Source organism: Ahaetulla prasina, chromosome 6 (assembly GCF_028640845.1).
Source record: "Ahaetulla prasina isolate Xishuangbanna chromosome 6, ASM2864084v1, whole genome shotgun sequence".
Lineage (NCBI taxonomy): Eukaryota > Metazoa > Chordata > Lepidosauria > Squamata > Colubridae > Ahaetulla > Ahaetulla prasina.
In genome coordinates this window covers 100,897,287-100,916,901 of record NC_080544.1, presented here as the reverse complement: position 1 = coordinate 100,916,901, position 19,615 = coordinate 100,897,287, and the positions used below count along the sequence as shown (strand labels likewise).

At 40.7% G+C, this 19,615-nt stretch overlaps 1 protein-coding gene across 1 annotated transcript; it reads right to left on the bottom strand.

Annotated features, from left to right (window-relative positions):
• Nucleotides 1-148: 148 nt before the first annotated feature.
• ACTL6A (actin like 6A) lies at nt 149-19,224 on the bottom strand. The gene is made up of 14 exons (XM_058189087.1): nt 19,061-19,224; nt 15,285-15,361; nt 14,405-14,579; nt 12,447-12,547; nt 10,637-10,734; nt 9,147-9,241; nt 7,833-7,939; nt 7,062-7,151; nt 5,738-5,799; nt 5,003-5,117; nt 4,022-4,102; nt 2,983-3,078; nt 1,764-1,850; nt 149-639 (listed from the first exon to the last, which is right to left on the bottom strand). Exons 1-14 carry the CDS (start codon nt 19,083-19,085, stop codon nt 559-561), a joined length of 1,290 nt encoding a protein of 429 aa, XP_058045070.1. The 5' UTR covers nt 19,086-19,224; the 3' UTR covers nt 149-558.
• Nucleotides 19,225-19,615: the final 391 nt, after the last annotated feature.

Here is a 19,615-nt window from a genome sequence, read left to right as displayed (position 1 = left end):
CAGTGAAACCGAGTTTGATATCCCTGATATATACCTTCCGGATATAGAAAATGTAATAGAAATATGCAAACATGAAAACAACCTCTAGGTGTAAAAAACCCTCAAAATATTTACTTGAATATATGATGTAAAATAAAGGAGCCCAAAAGCCAAACTAGAGAAATTTATTGATGCTAGCACAAGGAAGACTAGTCTGTAAGAAGGTACACATTTTTCCTCATCTTTATCCAGAGGCAAGAAATTACAACCATAATTTATAGATCAGTCTCCAGGAGAATTTTTTTTGCAGAAAATAGATATTTATACAAAATTATTTTTTTTAAAAAGTTTGTATAAAAGTTATTGCATTTAAAATGGATAAAAGCATCCATGTGCTGCGAAACAGAACAAGTTTGGCCTTTTCAAATATTAGGATTTTTTTTAAAAAAACCTTGAAAATCAGGATGCACAAAAAGTATACGCTTCCTACAGAAGAGACAAAGTTTCAATTCCTGAGTATACTAAAGCTATTAAAAAATTAGAAGCAACAGGAAGGCAGATTCTTAAAGTCGTGGGGTTTTATGGGCACTTTCTTTCTACACACTGCTTTCCCCCTTCTTCGTACTCCTGCTTAGAAATCCACATTTGCTGGAAGGTACCCTACAAAAAAAAATCAAAAACATAACCATCTCGCAATACATATTTGGGGCACACAGAAACCAAGTTATGCACAACCTTCCTTATGAGATATTACACTATTGTCCTTGCTTTCTGAGTTCCCCTTCAAATTCCCCCAACTTTACTGAGCATTTTCTTGCTTTCATCTTTCTCCATGCCTAATTTGGATTGTACAGGTAGTCCTCGACTTCACGACCGTAATGGAACCTGCCCATTATGAAACCAAGTTGTAACAGTTGTTAAGCGAGGTGCCCATGTGACTGCCTCGTTTAACCACCCAACCTCAGCTCTTCCTGATGCAGTCAGAAAGTACTTCACTCAGTGATCCCACCTTTGTTCTTCTAGATGCGGTCATTAAATGGAGCACAGGGTGCTTTGGGTGGGGGATCAATGCCTGCCCCATCCCCGAGGTACCCCATGCTCTGCTACCCGCCCTTCAGGGTCCCTGCTGGCCTCGGGCCTGCTTCCCAACCCCATTCCATTATCACAGATATTCCTCAATTTACAACTGTAATTGAGACCACAATTATGATTGTAAGTCATGCCAATGATTAAGCTGGTCACCACACCCAATTTTACACCACCACCCCCTTTTTTTTTGCAGCAGTCTTAAGCAAATCCATTGTCCACGATGGGCACTTTTTGCCATAAGCCCCCGTTTCCAGCAAAAAAACACAAATCACAGTCATGTGACTGTTGGATGCTGCAGATGGATGTAAATGCAGCCTGGTGGCCAAGTGCTGAAAATGAGATCTCGTAATTGCAAGAGAGGCGCAGCTGGCATAACTTTGATTTCAGGCCATAAGTCAGGGGTGTCCAAACTTGGCAACTTTAAGACTTGTGGACTCAGCTTTGCTGGCTGAGGAATTCTAGGAATTGAAGTCCATAAGTCTTAAAGTTGCCAAGTTTGGACACCCCTGCCATAAGTAGTCCTGGGGAGCTCCGTCGTAACCTAAAACAGTCACTAAAGCAACCAGTCATAAGTCAAGGACTACCTGCACATACAAAATTCGATGCTTTACCCTTTCTTTTCTCAATCACATACCCTCCTGTATAATGTATAATATAATAATCCTTTAGGATCTTTTTAGGAATAGTTTACTAACCAAAGAAGCCAAAATGGAACCACCAATCCAGGAACTAAACCTTCGCTCCACCGTTGTGTTGTTCGCTATTAACTTCAACCGCATGCTCTGAAATCAGAAAAGAGATTTGAGGGTGGTTGTGCATCGGGAGCAGGTTTCCCAAATTACAACTTGGTGATATTTGCTTATATTCTGCATTGTGGAATACATAGACCAGATAGCTCAAATCATTTCTCAATAATTCAACTAAGATTGTTGCTTTATGTTAGAAGGGACACAACCCGCTTTGATTCTTAATACCCAAAGGTTGCATCCCAGAAATTGAATTAGCAAAATGAGTGATTTTCAGTTGGGCTATACCCTCCTTTAAATAAAGATAAAATAAAAGTTGGGGGACGAGGGGGGCAAGGGGAGGGGGAAACGATGTTTTGTTCCCATCTTATTTCTGACCTCCCCAAATAAATGTGTTTGTGCATTTTACTGTTGAATTTTGGCAGCATTTTTAAAAAACCCAGGAAGGGGCGGGAAGTAGCCACACCTTCCTGTAATATCACCATCAAGCTATGCCTAGAAAACCTTAATCCTATTCCACATCCACAGGCGTTCCCTGAATTTTACACTGTCCAACTAACAGTAGACATTCCTGTCATAAACAATTAGGCAAAGAAAAATGATGAATTTCTTTCCTCAATAAGTGCCTCTCACATGTTGGAACTACACATCCCAGAATTCCTTCATCTGAGGATTTATAGTCTGACTTTATCTGGAGATTACTGGACAATGAGAAGGCTTTCTAGAACTTCATAAACTCTAATTATATAGCAAGTCAACTATTCCGTTGCTTTAGCACAGATCGATAAAACTGCTTGAGGAATTTCTAAAGATATGAATATGCTCAGCCGTGTTATTTTTCACTTCAGAAGCAGCTACCACTACTATCTAATTCCCAATAGTCTTTGAAACCACATAACGTTGGAGTTTCGCAGGAAATTGCAACCCAGATGAGGCAAGCACAGGAGAAATTATCAAAATCTAAAGCCCAAACTTGCTAAAACACACAGAGCTAACTTAATTCTTAGCCAGAGTAACCATGGCTACTGACAGTTATCTTCAATAATCAACACAAACCAGAATCTTCTTTATCTCTATAGATGCTGGGTTTTAAGTTTCAAAAAAAAAGCAAAATAGGTAGTTCCCAAAGTTTTTCAAATATGCCAATATGGGGAAATGACACACTTACCGGAGGGGTTTTCTGAGAGAGTTCTCTATTCAGCCGGTCTGTAAAACTCTGTAGTAGTGTATTTCCTCCTGCTACAATCACACTACCATAGAGGCCCTGGAAAAGGAAAGCAAGGCACATAAATTACTGGACGATTTAACTTTCTGTAATCTGCTTTTTGATAGAGAGAAAAGACTGCACACGCCTACATAGAATTTGAAAGGAAATCACATCCTCTTGTATTACTTATTAAACAGGTCAAGGAGTTAAAAACACATTTCTACTAACAAATGTAAAACTTGGGAGTAGTTCTTGTGCAAAAGAGGATGTACCCTTCCCCTTTTTAATAAACGTCTTCCACAATATAAAGAACATTTAAAATTCCATACTAAGCAGTATTTTGGGAACAGGAATCCCTAATTCCGTAAACAAGCAACACAATTCGGATTCTTCATCAAGTTTGCCCATTTGAGGCACAACTGTGGAATTAACAGCTTACTAGCCATACATAGGAGAATTTTGGAATTTGGCGTAATTCTTTTCAGGGTTTAGCTAAAAGTATTCAACAAGGCTATGGACATCAAAGCCGTGGTGGCGCAGTGGTTAGAATGCAGTATTGCAGGCTAACATTGCCCGCTGCCCTGAGTTTGATCCTGCCAGGCTCAAGGTTGACTCAGTCTTCCATTCTTCTGAGTTTGGTAAAATGAGGATCCAGATTGTTGGGGTCAATATACTGGCACTGTAAACAGCTTAGAGAGTGCTGTAAAGTACTGTGAAGCCGTATATAAGTGCCAGTGTTATTCCTATTGCTATTGTTGACACAAGAATTGAACCATCGTCATCCAATCTGTAGCCTTTGAGCTACATCTGGGCTTACCCGAAAAATACAACTGAACTATATTGCTTCTTGGTCTTTTGCCGAAGATCAAATGTACAAATTCAACTGGCTTTCAGGTAGCTCTGAACAGTGAAGATTTCTGCATCACCGCATAGTTCTTGCTTCCATTTCCATTTATAATCAAGAAAAATAAACCTCCCATTGTGCCTAATTAATACCTACCGGCCGAATGTCTATATCACACATTCCAACACTAGTGGTGACCACATGACTCACACCAAGCATTGTATTCCCAGATAAGCCCTAGTAAAGAGAACGAATGTCTGTCATTAGTTTTGATCACATAGGAGACGGAATTAGTAACAACACTCTGAGTCTTTTTTCAAAGATGGCCCAAATCATCTAGGGCGGGGTCTGCAAACTTGTCTCTTTTAAGACTTGTGGACTTCAACTCCCAGAGTTCTTTAGCCAACAAAGCTGGCTGAGGAACTCTGGGAGTTGAAGTCCACAAATCTTAAAAGAGCCAAGTTTGCAGACCCCTGATCTAGGGGTAAAAAAAATCATAAAATGGGAAGCTTTGTCTGATAATTGTAGTAACTAGAAAAAGGTACATGCAGCACAGAATCTCTTATTTTTCCTTGTTATGACATAGTTTATAACTAATTAAATTATTTTAGTACTTCATGTACTAAACATTTTATGATGCTTTGCCAAAATCTAGCATATATTTCTGGTTTTCACCAAATCTGGTGCACAGAAAACCATAGGTTCACTTAGTGACCAGAACAATAATTAATGACTATAGTGGTCACTTTACAATATATGCAAAAAAAAGATCATAAACTCGGATCAGTCACATGACTGTTCTGATTTACGACCATCATGATTTACAACTGTCATGACTGTCAACCATAATGGGCAGGCTCCATTACAGGCGTAACTCGAGAATTACCCATGATGGAGTATTAAAATCTCTATTAGAAAACAAGGATGTCTGAACTGCAATATCTTGGTAAATAAATTTACTGTAATACAGAGTAAGAGCCTCAACATCAGATGTCATTGAAGCACAAAACACACTGTGACACACTTTTCTTTAATCCACAAAACTAAGTTCCTAGATTTTCTACCTGTTTCCATAAAACTGCCATTGAACATAGATATACAAAAGATACATTTCCATTCTACCTTGCATAGTTTTACCTTTACATTTGAAGGGTCAAACAAGCCTTCGGGAATTTTTAACCGCTCAGCACCAAAATCACAATTGTAGCCATTGGGAAACTCATAGTGTACAGTTGGCATTTGCGCAGCCACCCTGGTGAAAAATCAGACATTTTCTGATGACATTCGGTGAATAATCATTTCTTTTCCTGTTTTTATAAAAGAAATTACTTTTTGAGAAATCTCAGAAACAGCAATTTAATAACAGTGGAAGAGTCTCTTGAAAACTCAATTACTTTCCGGATGTTTGAACAAATATTTTTAAACTGGTCTTAAAAATTGTACTAACTGTCTTTACTTTGGCTGTAAACCGCCCTGAGTCCTTTGGGAGAAGGGCGGTATAGAAATTGAAACAATAAATAAATAAATAAATATCCCATATGCCCTTGTCAACACAGAAGTTCACATGAATTAGGAGAGCTATAATTAATATCCAGGAAAATTTTTAATTCTCCATTTCTGATGTAAAGCGAAAGACAGAAAGGGTTTTGTTATGTTTTTAAAGCAGATCACATTTTGCCCTTTCAGCATCTAAAAGGAATTTATATCTGGGTTTTCTTCAGAATCCAGGAATATTGTTGCTACAATCAGATGCTAACGGTGGCACCCAAAACCCCCCAGAATAGAGATTACAGACAAAGGAGACACAATTCAGATCAGAAGACAGCCTTGTGTTAGCCATCATAACATTCCCATAAATTAAGAAAAACTTACTGTTCGTCATAAGCTGAATCAGAAACTTGTAGAACAGAAGCTTGAAAATCCTGAATAACACACTATGGGAGGAGAAAAGATATTTTCACACAAAGATTTCTAATACTTGTACTGCTATATTTTTTTAAAAAAATAAAGGTAACGCAAAGGTCCAATTTAGACAACATGGACACCACGTTCTCAATATCACTATTATACTTGGAAACCCAAGTAGGAGCATCCAGGTAAAGGTTGGGAAATACTTTGTATCACCAAGTACCCACAGTGGAAACGATATCCAAAGAGCTCTATTACACTTATTCAGAGAACCTTTTGAGGCTGAATTCCTGAACTCAGCAGAACAATGGGCTTGACAGCCTAAATGCTACAAAGCTGTGGCCAAAAAACCCCCCCCAAAATGCTAGTCTATTTAAGAAAGCCTATCTGGGCAGAAAGGCTAGAATAAATCTGTAACATCAGAAATCAAAATGTAAGGCTCTCTAGGAAGTCTAGAAGGACACATGGATCAAGCATCCAGTGCAGTCAACTTTTCAAGTCAACTCTCTTATGAGTCACCTTTTGCAAGGGTCAATTCTTATGAGGAGTCAACTCATAGGAGGGAAGAAAAAGCCAACTGTTATGAGGAAAGAGCCATTAACCAATTATCCCATGAAGTAGGTTAAGGGACACCCAGAACAATACTACCAGTGACTGTGCACAGTTAGGTACCCGTGTCTGGGAGCTCACTACAGCGGTAAGAGTGGTGAAGCAGACTCTCTTCTCTGTTCTTATGGCATCTACTGATTCCCTTTCACTAGCTTTGTTCAAACTCACCCATTCCATCCAGGGGGAAAGTGAGAGTAAAGATGCTTCTACAGGTTGCTGGGATATGTTTGTAGGATTTGCAGATAAAAATCACTTGCACTGACTTAGAGTTGGCCTGCAAAGTGGGTCAAGCAATATCAGGATCTCCTTAAATTTGTGAAGAGTAATGAAAAGGATAAGCCCCTCTGGGAGCCATGTCAACACTGATTTACGTGCTTCGAGTTATAAAATGTTACCTATAAGTGATGTTAATCATGTTATTAATTTCCTTTTTACTTTCCCACTGGCCTGCTTTTCACCAGACAATCCAGAATGTGTTTATAATTTTTCATTACACTAACATTTACTAATAATGCAACTTACAGATTGCATGTGGTAAAGGAATCCTATTTAAATCACCAGAACCATGAGTCATACTGCAGTTCACTCCCTAAAGGAACCATTCATTACAGAAATCAATGTGTTTGCAGGAAATACTTCTTATATATCCAAGCAAATTAATGTGATGACAAATACTTACGTTACACATATAGTTGTGCCAAGATCTTGTGACCTGCGGCAATTTCTCTTTTCTTTTCCAGTTTGCTGGAGAACCCTCTCGAACTGCTTCCTAGCATATAAAATCAAGGTCATTTAAATATATTATTCTATAGATGGCTTACAGGAGTTTATAAACCTAGGAATGCTGAGGATGAAGTACATAGAGTTTTGTTTTAAGCCAAAAGAGACAACAGAACATCCCAGCCTGACTAAGCTAAAAGCTACTCACAGTTCACCTCATCATTTATCGTTGCTAAATACATAACCAGTTCATGAAAAAGATTGTGGATTTACAAAATCGTACACCTGTAAATTCTTTAGCACAATAACATCTTATTAGCTGAGTTCATGCTTCATACATGAATTGTGGAATGGTTTATATGAGGGACAAACTATGGGTTCTTCAACTGTGGCTGAACTACAACTCCCAGCATCCATGACCAAAGTTTAAAGATACTGGATAAGGTAATTCAACCGTAAATGGAGACTACAAGTTCCTGGCGTGCTTACAGCGTAATGTGAGAATCCAACCTCTGTCTCGGAATAGTGAAATACACTGGAAATCAAAAGTCTTTTTTTTTAACGTACATCCCCTTTGTGTGACTCTAAACTGTATTTAAATCCAAGGCCAACCCTGATGGAATTTAATGTTGGAGAAACTACTGTTAAACCAGAAATTTTGTGAATGAAAAAGCATTTGAATCACAAGAATGGGCAGTTTTCTTTCATTCCATCCAACACAGGATCTTACCTTCGATGCAATCATATAAGGTGGGATGATCTCAATGTTCATTTCTTGAAACAGTTCCCTGCACTGCATTGAAATGAAATCTCCAGCCAGAGGTGACTTCACAATGCCTAAATGCAAGGCACAAATGGAATCAAAAGATTTAATACTCTGCCACCACACACATTTTACATAGAAACTTGGTTTGCAGACAAATTCATGTTTCCTAACACCAGACTAACCAGCTTTTGTATCCACATGGGCCACTGAGTTCCCAGAAACTGTATTTTGCTGCACAAGAGCAAAAGGAAAAATGATGAAATCTCTACTTTGTAAAAGCCAAAGATTTCTCTTCTTTCAAGAGAAATCAGATGGGGAACATTCGGTGTTTCATATGTTCATTACATCTGGCTGGGATTCCAGAAGAGCTATAAAATTATTTCCTGCATTATTCCTGAATGATTCTCTTTTGAACATATAGTCCAATGTGGGCTTCAGTATTACCTGCAAGACTATCTAATCCTGCCTTCTTACTGCTATTTGTCCTCAGGACCTAGACATATGCTGATTGTTAGTGCAGAGGGTTACATTCATCTAGCTCCAAGCCTTTCAGTCTTTGGATCACAGGGTAAAGTTAGCTTTTCTCCTACTTTTATTTTCTTCTAGCTATATTCTGACTACTTCTCATTCTTCTAATGGGTTAGTGTTTTGCAATACATTAGAAAGAGATGCTTTGCAAAGCGGCTACTGTGAAAGGAAGACATCTCTTTGAATGTTAAAACAGCTGCATCTTTTTCAAATACAACAAAGTGGTTTTGAAAATAGGCCCCAGCTATCTGCTCACATATACTCATTTTTGTTTTCAAATAATATTTATATACCTTTATTATTTTTACAAATAACTCCAGGCAGCAAACATATCTAACATATCTTCCTCCCTCTATTTTCCCTACCACCACTACTCTGTGAGGTGAATTCAGCTGAAAATGACTGACCCAAGATCACCCAGCTGGCTTTCATGGCTTAAGGCAGGACTTGAACTCACAATCTCTTGCTTTCCAGTCTGGTGCCTTAACCACTCAACCAAACTGGCTTTCATATATTGTACATATTATAAATAAATGCATTTTAAATAACTGATTTCTGAATTAGGGGCTATTATCCAGAACATCCTCTCAAGACCATTACAAATTCTCTCTATTGATGGTCGTCATGATGCTTTACAGAAATAAGTTTTATTTAATTCATTTTGTTTGGTACAAACAAACCCTGTCATTTATGTTTGTTGAGTCCAGCTACATAGCAGGATAGCTCAGATCATGCTGGAAGACTTCTCACCTTGCTGAAGCACGTATCCATCGTGGACTGGAATCGCAGTGGTGTGCGTTGCTCCACTATCTAAGATCAACCCTGTGGATCTGCCATTTGCAAAGCTAGTTGTAGCGTCAAGGAAGATGACAGAATTTTGGCACAGGAGCAGCATATTTATCATGGTTTGTTTGGCTTTTACATATTGCATGAATTTATATCTAATGATATAAAGAAGCTTCAGAACTGCTTGACAGGTTGCGAGGCCAAATCCTGGTCAAGATTATATTAACTGACAGAGTGGATTGTCAATTTACTTCCTAGCACAAAATCCCATTTACTGACATTTCTCTCTTTTAATTTGGTGTTCTCCACATTTATTAAGCTTGTAAGTCCTCAACTTACAAACAGAACTGAGCCCAACAGTTAACTATGTTTTGCCTCATTTTAATTTTTCTTGCCGCAGTTGTTAAGTGGATCACTGAAATTGTTAAGTTAGTAACATGATTGTTAAGTTTTTTAACAGATTTACGGAGTTGGAAGGGACCTTATAGGTCATCTAGTCCGACCTCCACTCCCTCCCCCAAGCAGGAGACTCTACACCATTTCTGACAAATGGCAGTCCAATCTTTTCTTGAAAGTCTCAAGTGATGAAGCTCCCACAACTTCCGAAGGCAAGCTGTTCCATTGGTTGATTGTTCTCACTGTCAGAAAATTCCTCATTTCTAGGTTGAATCTATCCTTGGTCAGTTTCCATTCATTATTTCTGGTCTGGCTTTGGGTGCTTTGGAAAACAGCTTGACCCTCTCCTCTCTGTGGCAGTCCCTCAAACATTGGAACACTGCTATCATGTCTCCCCTGGTCCTTCTCTTCACTAGACTAGCCATGTCCAGTTCCTGTAACTGTTCTTCATATGTTTTAGTCTCCAGTCCCCTAATCATCCTGGTTGCTCTCCTCTGCACTAGAGTCTCAACATCTTTTTTATAGTGTGGTGACCAAAACTGGATGCAGTACTCTAGGTGTGGTCTTACTAGGGCTTTTACCTCAGGTTGCAAAAGATGATCGCATGATCAGGGGACACGGCAACTATGAACCAGTTGCCAAGCATCTGAATTTTGATCATGTGACCATGGGAATGCTGCAACGATGATAAATTTGAAAAATGGTCCTAAGTCAGTTTTTCCAGTGCTATTGTAACTTCTAACAATCAGTAGACAAATGGTTAAAAGCCTAGAACTGCTTTTAACCTCCTGCCAGTATGACCTCATCAATGGAGGCCACCAGCCTAGAAAAGTTTGATTTTTAAACAAAATATACAAATGTAACAACCGACCAGTTTTTATATTTTAAAAACCTAAATATGATCTCATGAGTTTTCACAATTTATTGTACCTGTTTAGGCAACAGCACAGCCACAGGATCTTAGTTAAACAATTATTTTTAAAAAATTATAATTGTTTTCTGAAAACAGCATAGTATTTGTGATGATGCTCACTTATTCATCAACATTTCTAGGATACGCTGTGAGTACTGCAGTTTTGCATAGGAAGAATGCTGGGATATTGTAATGTTCAAACATTAATTCTGTCAGCTTCTCACGCTTTGCTCTAATGTTCCACTGGAAAAGCACAGAGAAAATAATTAAAATACAAAATTATTATTTATGACTCAAGAAGCAGAAGACTGATATTTTTCTATTGTTTCCTACCATTTTCTTACAAACTGGTTACCAGATTTATAAATATCTGTCAGACTAAAGTACTGGTAGATTAAAGTAAGTTTTACTCTCTCAATCACAGAATATACAGCTATTTCAAATTTTATGTATTGCCACAGAATTGTGACTTTTATAAATATAATTTGCAAAACTTCCAAGACGACTATCTCATAACTATAAATACACAGAGACGTATCCATTCTACACTTTAGGGGAATGTGCAAAGAAAAATATATATTAAAACATATAATTAACTATACGGTGGTTCCGTCCCAGGCGCCTGATGGACCCCGAGAGGTTCCTGACGGAGCTTGGGCCATTCCCTGAGGATCTGGCCCACGGCACGACTGAGGAACTAGTTGCGGCCTGGGAGCGGGCCGCGGCTGGGGCCTTGGACCGTGTCGTGCCTTTGCGACCTCTGACCCGGCGCAGATCTCGTTTGGCCCCTTGGTTCTCCGAGGGGCTGAGGGAGATGAAACGCCGGAGAAGACGTCTAGAGAGCACCTGGAGGTCCAGCCGTTCCGAAGCTGATCGGACACTAGTTAGGTCCTATTCTAGGACCTACCTAGTGGCAATGAGGGAGGCGAGGCGCTCATATACCTCCACCCTCATTGCGTCGGCAGATAACCGCCCGGCCGCCCTGTTTCGGGTGACCCGCTCCCTCCTTCATCAGGAGGTGCGGGATGACCCGTTGCAGGGACGTGCTGAGGAGTTTAGTGGTTATCTATACGATAAAATCGCTCAGCTCCGGGATGGTCTGGACCGAAATTGGGATGATCCAGGCGAGGGAGAGGAGACACGTCTTGTTGAGTCCATTTGGGATGAGTTTGACCCTGTGGCTCCCGAGGACGTGGACAGGCTGTTGGGGAGGCTTCACGCCACTACATGTTTACTGGACCCGTGTCCTTCCTGGCTGGTACTGGCCACTCAGGAGGTGACACGAGGCTGGCTCCAGGAGATTATCAACGCTTCTTTGTTGGAAGGGGTTTTCCCTGCCGCCTTGAAAGAGGCGGTGGTGAGACCCCTCCTCAAGAAGCCCTCCCTGGACCCAGCTATTTTGGGTAATTATCGTCCAGTCTCCAACCTTTTCAGGCCAATTTTAAAATAAGTTTTTTAATTGCATTTTAAATTATATATTGTACTGTCTGTTTTATTTTGCCTGTACACCGCCCTGAGTCCTTCGGGAGAAGGGCGGTATAGAAATCAAATAAATAAATAAATAAATAATTTTCTCTAAAGGTTAAAAAAAATTACCTGGCATAGTTAATGAACTGCAAATAGAAGAAGTGACGTAATTGAATTATTTGGAGATAATTTTTCAGGCTGTTATACATAATATAAAAGTGTCTGAAAGAGTATCATGTTACTTCTCTGTAGTAGTGGAAGCTACTAATCCCAGCTTCAATTCAACTTTACGTTACTTGCTCAAATGTTATATGGAGCTGAACTTGAACCAGGCTTCCTACTAACCATTTTTAAGACCTTCCTGGTCAAAACTTCTAAAAAAAATGGGTACATGTAGGCTACAGTCAAATATTCTAGTTAAACAGTCAAATATTTAGGTGAGAAACGTGTTGGGCTGTTTGAAAGAAATAAAACCAATTTTTACTCACTGGTGCTTCAGACATTAAAACAGGATGCAATGAAGCTTCAGATTTAATGTGCATCTTATAGGTATGATCCAGGATGGCTTGGAAACTATCCCAATCTTCAACTGTAACAACATAAAACGAATGCTGCTTTTGTCGGTGGAATGTAAACTGTTTGTTGCATGCATGTGATTAATAGAAGGTTCAGGACTGGCAATATACAATAACAACCTCAAAAAACGAGCCACCTAAGAGACCAAAATTAGTAGCAGTTTTGGATTATGAATGAAAAAAATTAGCATATTAGGTTTGTTTTGACTATTATAAGGTAGCACATGCCATGAGTACTTTTAACAATGGTTCAATGAATATACCCGGATGAATGAGTTCCTCTATCATCCGTAATGGACCCCAGAATTACTGCTGTCACTGGGATTAGATGAGTCACCAATGTGACAGTATCTGATTTTAAAACCCTTTTTGCGGTAGTCATTAAGTTAACCCGTTTTCTTCAGTGGGCTAGTTTTTCTGGAAATTGGAAGTAAACACCAAAAACCAGCAAAAAAACCAGCAAAAATCAGTCATGACCACAGGACACTGCAAATGGCCATAAATGCTAGATGGTTGCCAGGCACCCAAACGGCAATCACATGGCTGCTAGGGGTAGGCACCTGAACTCCAGAACTGAGTCTTAAGTAGCTCTGGGGAGGTCTGTTGCAACCTTGGTCCCTAAGCGACCTGTCATTAAGCGAGGATTAAATGTCAGGATTCCAAGTAGATGACCTCCAGGGCTGACATTACCTGGATCAAAAACAGCATGTTATGACTAATGCAACATATGACCTCAACCAGTATCTGAACAATAGTTAAGAACTAGCAGCAAGCAACATATTAAAATTTTAAGTATTCAATATGCCTCAAGCCTAGTCTACCAATTTCCATGTTGGTGAAATCTCACTGGCATCTCTTATTTGGAGGGATAATGTAATTAGACAAGTCAAACTATGCTTGCAGAAGGCATTTAAGATTTTATTCAGGTTAGGATTGGATAATCATGATTCAACACTTATCTCTGAACTGAATCACAGTCTTTTACCTTAAACAAGGAAAATAACCACAAGACAGAACAAACTATACAAGAGTTTTTCTCCAAAGTGCTGGTATTTAATTAGAATTACATCTTCTCTATAGCAATTCATCAAAAAAAATTCACAAGGTTTCCTTGGAAACCTTTATTTCAGGCTAAGTCTATATAATAAATGAAAAAAGAAAAAGGGAATATACAAGGATACAAGTAGTCCTTGACTTATGACCGGGGTGGTATTCACTTATCTTCACATTTGCAAATGTGAGCGCACATGCCACCTCCACACATGCAGAGTCTCAAAAACGACACAGGATGACAGCCGAGCGGGTGGACGAGCCTCCTGCAGCCGTCACTACCAGATCGTGCGATCCGGATAGAACTAGCTGAATACCATCACTGCTTACATCCACAATTGAGCCCAAAATGTCTGTTGAGACATTTGTTGAGTTTTGCCCCATTTTACAACCTTTCTTACCACAGTTATTAAGTGAATCACTGAGTTAGTAACCTGGTTGTTAAGGGAATCTAGCTTCCCCTTTGACCCTGGAACACAGCAACAGTCATAAGTGTGAACCAGCTGCCAGTCATCTAAATTTTGATCACATGATCATGGGGATGCTGAAAAAGTTGAAGTTGAGAAAAAAAGGTCATGTCGCTTTATTCAGTGCCCTTGTAATGTTGAACTGTCACTAAATGAATTGTTGTAAGTCGAGGACTACCTGTACTGTATTGTTAGCAATCTTGGCTTGAGACAGCCCATGTTTTTTTCAACTTCCGCCACCATCACATATTTTCTCCTGAGACAAAATCTATTTTTCAGAAATAGAGATTCTAAGGTACCACAAAATAGCAACCAGAATTTAAGATAAAAAGGAGGAAAGGCAGAACATCGTACTCATTCCATTTTTCAAAGGTGAAATGGCTTCCATGTTCTCCCTAGGAACTCTCAAGGCATTTGTGTCTATGTAGTATAATGGTCCTCCTTGCTTGCTTTTATCACCGTCGATCTCCATCATGGAGCTTCCGTCATCTCGGTCCAAGACCACCCCAATGGCAGTAGGAAAATCCACCTGCAATGAACAGTATGGAGAACAAACATATAAGTTATACAATGACCACCTATTGTGTGTTATTTTAACTAGCCTGGATGTTACAAAAAGGATTGATCATGCAGCAGAATCCCTCATTTCCACAGCTTTCTCCTGCCATCAAAGATTGAGACCCAAGAGAAGAATTTTTAGGGATATGATCTTAAGAGGGCAAAACTACAGTGATATGAGTAGTGAAGGGTAATCTTTCCTGGGGAATAATTATTTCTAATAATTATTTATAGGCTGCCTAATCCGTTACAAATGTAGGCAGTTTCCAAAATACAACAATAAAACACAGAACATATCATCTAAAAGAAATCCTGGAGAATATTAACAATCAGTTAATAATATAAGGGTACATACCCACCAAGGACATTGTTTAATTGATGAGACCCAGAGAATACCAACTTAATCAAGCAGATATGACAAATAAGCACATAGCTAATGTTTTACATATTACTGGACCACAATTGCTCAGGCAGTGTTCCATTGTACATTATACAGAGCAAATGTTTGTCAGCCGCAGCAATTTTAAGATGTGTGGACCTCAACTCCCAGAATTCTCCAGCCAACATGGGAGTAAGGAATTCTAGGAACTAAAACATTCATATAGAGGTTTGATTTAGTAGATTACTAAGTCATTAGGGCTCCTGGCTTCATCTACCACTTCACTTTCATCCTTACCTTTGGGCAATCTTCTCCGGCATAGCCAGCTCGCACTGTGCAGGAGCCAATATCAAACACCAGAGCACCAACTTCATCTGCAGACAGAGAGGCATCATTTGAATTGATTTAAATTCAGCACAGAAGCACTGCCTTGCTTTTACTGACAAAATGCTCTAATTCTCCATATAACCATTCAGAAGACATAAAACTATCTATTGCCATTCAAGCATACTCCCGAATGAATAAGTTTCTTATATTTATACTAGTATACAAGTAAGTGTAGTGAACAATTACACATAGCAGTACTATAAGATAACCTTCACAGGTAGTCCTCGACCACAATTGAACCCAAAACTTCTGTTATCAAGTGAGACATTTGTTAAGTGAGTTTTGCCCCATTTTATGACCTTTCTTGCCACCGTTATTAAGTGAATCACTGCTGTTGATAAGTTAGCAAGCTGGTTGTTAAGGGAATCTAGCTTCCCCATTAACTTTGCTTATCAGAAGGTTGCAAAAGGGGATCACACGACCTTGGGGCACAGCAATGGTCGTTAAGTATGAAACTGTTGCCAAGCATCTGAATTTTGATCACATGATCCTGGGGATGCTGAAAAAGTCACAGCTGAGAAAAACGGCTCTATGTCACTTTTTTCAGTGCCGTTGTAACTTTGAACGGTTGCTAAATGAACTGTTTTATGATGGGGACTACCTGTATTGTCACTCTTTTCTCTGAACACACTGTCACATATTAAAAACGAAATTCTATGCCCACTATGTATGTTTGTGTATGAATATGTGTGTGTGTGTGTATACGGTACCCTGTTTCCGTGAAAATAATACATCCCCTGATAATAAGCCCAACCACAAAGCCAAACTGCATAGCTGTTGTTTGGCTTTGTGGTCGTGCTACATCTTCATAGTGGGTGTCAGTCTGCTGCATGAATGGATTGGAGGGATTTGAAATGGCTAATGTTGCAGCTGCGGTCTGGCTTCTGGTCCTTGGTCGTGCTTCATGATCAGTGTGGGTTTGGGTCTGCTTTCTGGGTGGATGTGCGGTGGTGACATCCTGTGTGGACCTTGTGAGTGTGGGTCTGGTGTCATTCCTCGTGTTAGGGACTCGTTTGTCAATAAGGGCGGGTTTCCAAATGGCTGGTAGGCGGGAGGTGTCATCTCGTTTGTTCATGCTGTGTGGGCGTTTTTCTATCTCAATGGCTTCTCTGATTATTCTGTTGTTAAAGTGTTCAGTTTTGGCGATAGTTCTGGTCTTTTAAATTCAATATCATGTCCTGTGACTTTAAAGTGTTGGACCAGGGAAGAAGTTGGTTCCTCTTTTGAATGAGTTCTTGTGTTCTTCAATGCGCACTTATTCTTCTGTTGGTTTTTCCAATGTATGTGGTGGGGCAGGCGGTGCATGGGATTTCATATACTCCTTGATTTTCTAACTCAATTTTGTCTTTGGGGTTTCTTAGGATAGTGGATATTTTTCTGTTTGTGCAGAATGCTGTCTTGATGTTGTGTTTGTGGAGGATCTTGCGGATTCTGTCTGTGGTGCCTTTTATATATGGGAGGAGGGCTGTGCCGCTTTTCTTGTTCTCTGTCTTGGATTTTAGTGGGGGTTCTTTTGGATTAGCTTGGTAATCTTATTTGTTTGGAATCCGTTGGATGTTAGTACGGTAGTGAGAGTGTCTAGTTCGGGTTTTAGGTGTTGTTCATCAGCTAAGCATTTTGTTCTGGAGTGTCTTGGCTACGGAGTTGATCTGTGCTGGGTGGTGGTGTGAGAGTGCGTGCAGATAGCGGTTTGTGTGTGTTTTCTTCTGGTAGATGGTGTGTCCTAGGGAGCCATTGGGTTTTCTGTAGACTAAGACATCCAGGAAGGAAGTTGGTTATTAACTTCTGTTTCCATGGTGAACTGTATTTTGGGGTGTAGGCTATTGAGGTGTGTGAGGAAGTTGTCAAGTTTTTCTTTCCGTGTGGCCAGATTATGAAGGTGTCGTCTACATATCTGAGCCAGAGTTTGGGTTTGTGATCAGATTTTCTAGTGCTTGGGTTTCAAAGTGTTCCATGTAGAGATTGGCAATGACAGGTGAGAGGGTGATCCCATGGGTGCTCCTTCTACTTGTTTGTATTTTTGTCCATTATAGATGAAGTATGTGTTGATAGGCAGTGGTTGGTCAGATCTAGGATGTGCTTGGGGGTTATATTTGTTTTGGATAGCTGTCAAGGCTTCTTTGATTGGCACTTGGGTGAAGAGGGATATGACATCAAAGCTCACGAGTAGGTCGCTGGGCTGTAAGTTTTGTTTCTTTATGATCTCTATGAACTGGAATGAGTTTTTTACGTGTGAGGTGATGGATTCTGCATAGGGCTGTAGTTGTTTGGCGAGAAATTTGGCTAGGTTTTGTAGAGGTGAGCCTATGGAGCTGACTATGGGTCTGAGTGGGGTTCCTTCTTTGTGTATCTTGGGGAGGCCATAGAGCTTAGGGCATCTGGATGATTTCTCTCTGGGAATGATTCTTTGTTGGATTTCTTCGCTGATGGGGGAGGCTTTTATTTTGGATCTAGTGGTTTTTTCTAGGTAGGTGGTGGGGTCTGTGTTTAGGGGCTTGTATGCAGGGTCTTGGAGTAGGTTGGTTAATTTGGTTTGGTAGTCAGATGTGTTCATAACCACCGTGGCGTTGCCCTTGTCTGCTGGTAGGATTATTATGCTGGTATCTTTTTTCAGGTTAAGTCAGGACAGACACGCACACCAACAAACTCCGAAGACTACAAGAACGCCAGAAACAAACCCCTCCACCCTCACAGCAACACATGAAACAAACAGTGCATAACATCTCAGATAGGATCCTCACCAAAGCTGAAACCGATGTCCTTTCCAAAGGATTCAACTTTGCAGTCACTCCCAAATACATCCCCACCGAAAACATTATATGCGGAGTTGAAACCAGCCTGACCAAAATCAACCCCGATGACGCTAACAAAATCAGACTCGAGATCTCCAACATCCTCTGCACCAGCAAGCCACCCAAAAGCAACTTACCCAAAGAGGAACAGACAGCACTACTTAACCTGAAAAAAGATACCAGCATAATAATCCTACCAGCAGACATATGTATTATATATATATGTATGTGTGTGTGTGTGATATATGTAGAGAGCTTGTGTGTGTACAGACATGCTCTCTACATATACATAATACACACATGCTCTCTATGTATACACACACTCACGTGTATATATATATTTATGTGTGTGTGTGTGTACATAGAGAGCGTGTGTGTACATACACACAGACACGTGTATGTGTACAGACATACACACACACACACCCCTATATCACAGGCCATTTAGAATAACATAAATATAACGTATAAATCAGTTAGCGCGACCCTCCCCTCGGAAGTAAAACAATTCCTTTCCGTCAGAACGGAACAAAACCAAGCAAAAGATGAACACCCCGTGTACTTTCTAACCATTACATTTCCCTTCTGTCCTGAAATCTGGAAGGAAGCCCGGATGAGGTGACTATATACGTGACCATATCAGCATTAACCCCTCAGGATTCGTGCACCAAGAGGCTCTCGGGGCGGCAAGGAGGGGAAGGCGGCGTCGACCGGAGGCTAGGAAAACCGGCAGGTAAATTAGCGGTTTCCCTACAGGCGATGGAATCGCCTCAAAGCAGCCGGGTTCTCCCTCAGCTGCCGGGGCTGTTGAGAGGGGAGGGGACCCAGAAGCTCCGCCCTCCGCCGGCCCGCGTGAAAGAAAGGGCGGCCTCCTCTCGCCTAAAGGCCGCTCACCTCCTCCGTAGACGCCGCCGCTCATGACGGCTCGAGAGCTCCCGCTTCGCCGGTAGCAGCTCCGACCTCCGAGCGTCCGAACTTCTCCTCAGCTTCGCTCCTTCTTCTCTCTCTCTCACTCACTCTCTCTCTCACTCTGCTCCCGGACGTCCCGCCTCCGTTTGCCCTCGGCGAGCCAATAGAAAGCGACGTCGCGGAGGAGGCAGCCTATAGAAGAAGGGATAGGAATATGCAAGCCAATCGTGGGGTCGTTTTTTTTTCTCGGGCCCTTTCGCTTGGGCTCGGTCGGGGCCCTCTGATAGGTTGAGACGGGTCCCGCGTGCGAGAAGGGAAAAGTCGGCTGCAAGCGCCGGGGGCGGAGCTAAAGGGGGCGGGCGGGGCTGGTTCTGAGTATGTCTCTACTGCACGGGTCTCCAACCTTGGCAACTTTAAGCCTGGCGGACTTCAACTCCCAGAATTCTGGGAGTTGAAGTCCGCCAGGCTTAAAGTTGCCAAGGTTGGAGACCTGTGAATTTATTTATATTTATTTTTTATAGAATTTATTGGCCAAGTGTG

Coding starts and splice junctions, on each gene's coding strand:
- ACTL6A (XM_058189087.1), bottom strand. CDS start 19,085: ATGAGCGGCGGCGTCTACGGAGGAG. Junction 14,580..15,284: donor CCGGAGAAGATTGCCCAAAG/GTAAGGATGAAA, acceptor TGTTCATTGCAG/GTGGATTTTCCTACTGCCAT. Junction 4,103..5,002: donor TTGACCCTTCAAATGTAAAG/GTAAAACTATGC, acceptor TCTCTTTACTAG/GGCTTATCTGGGAATACAAT.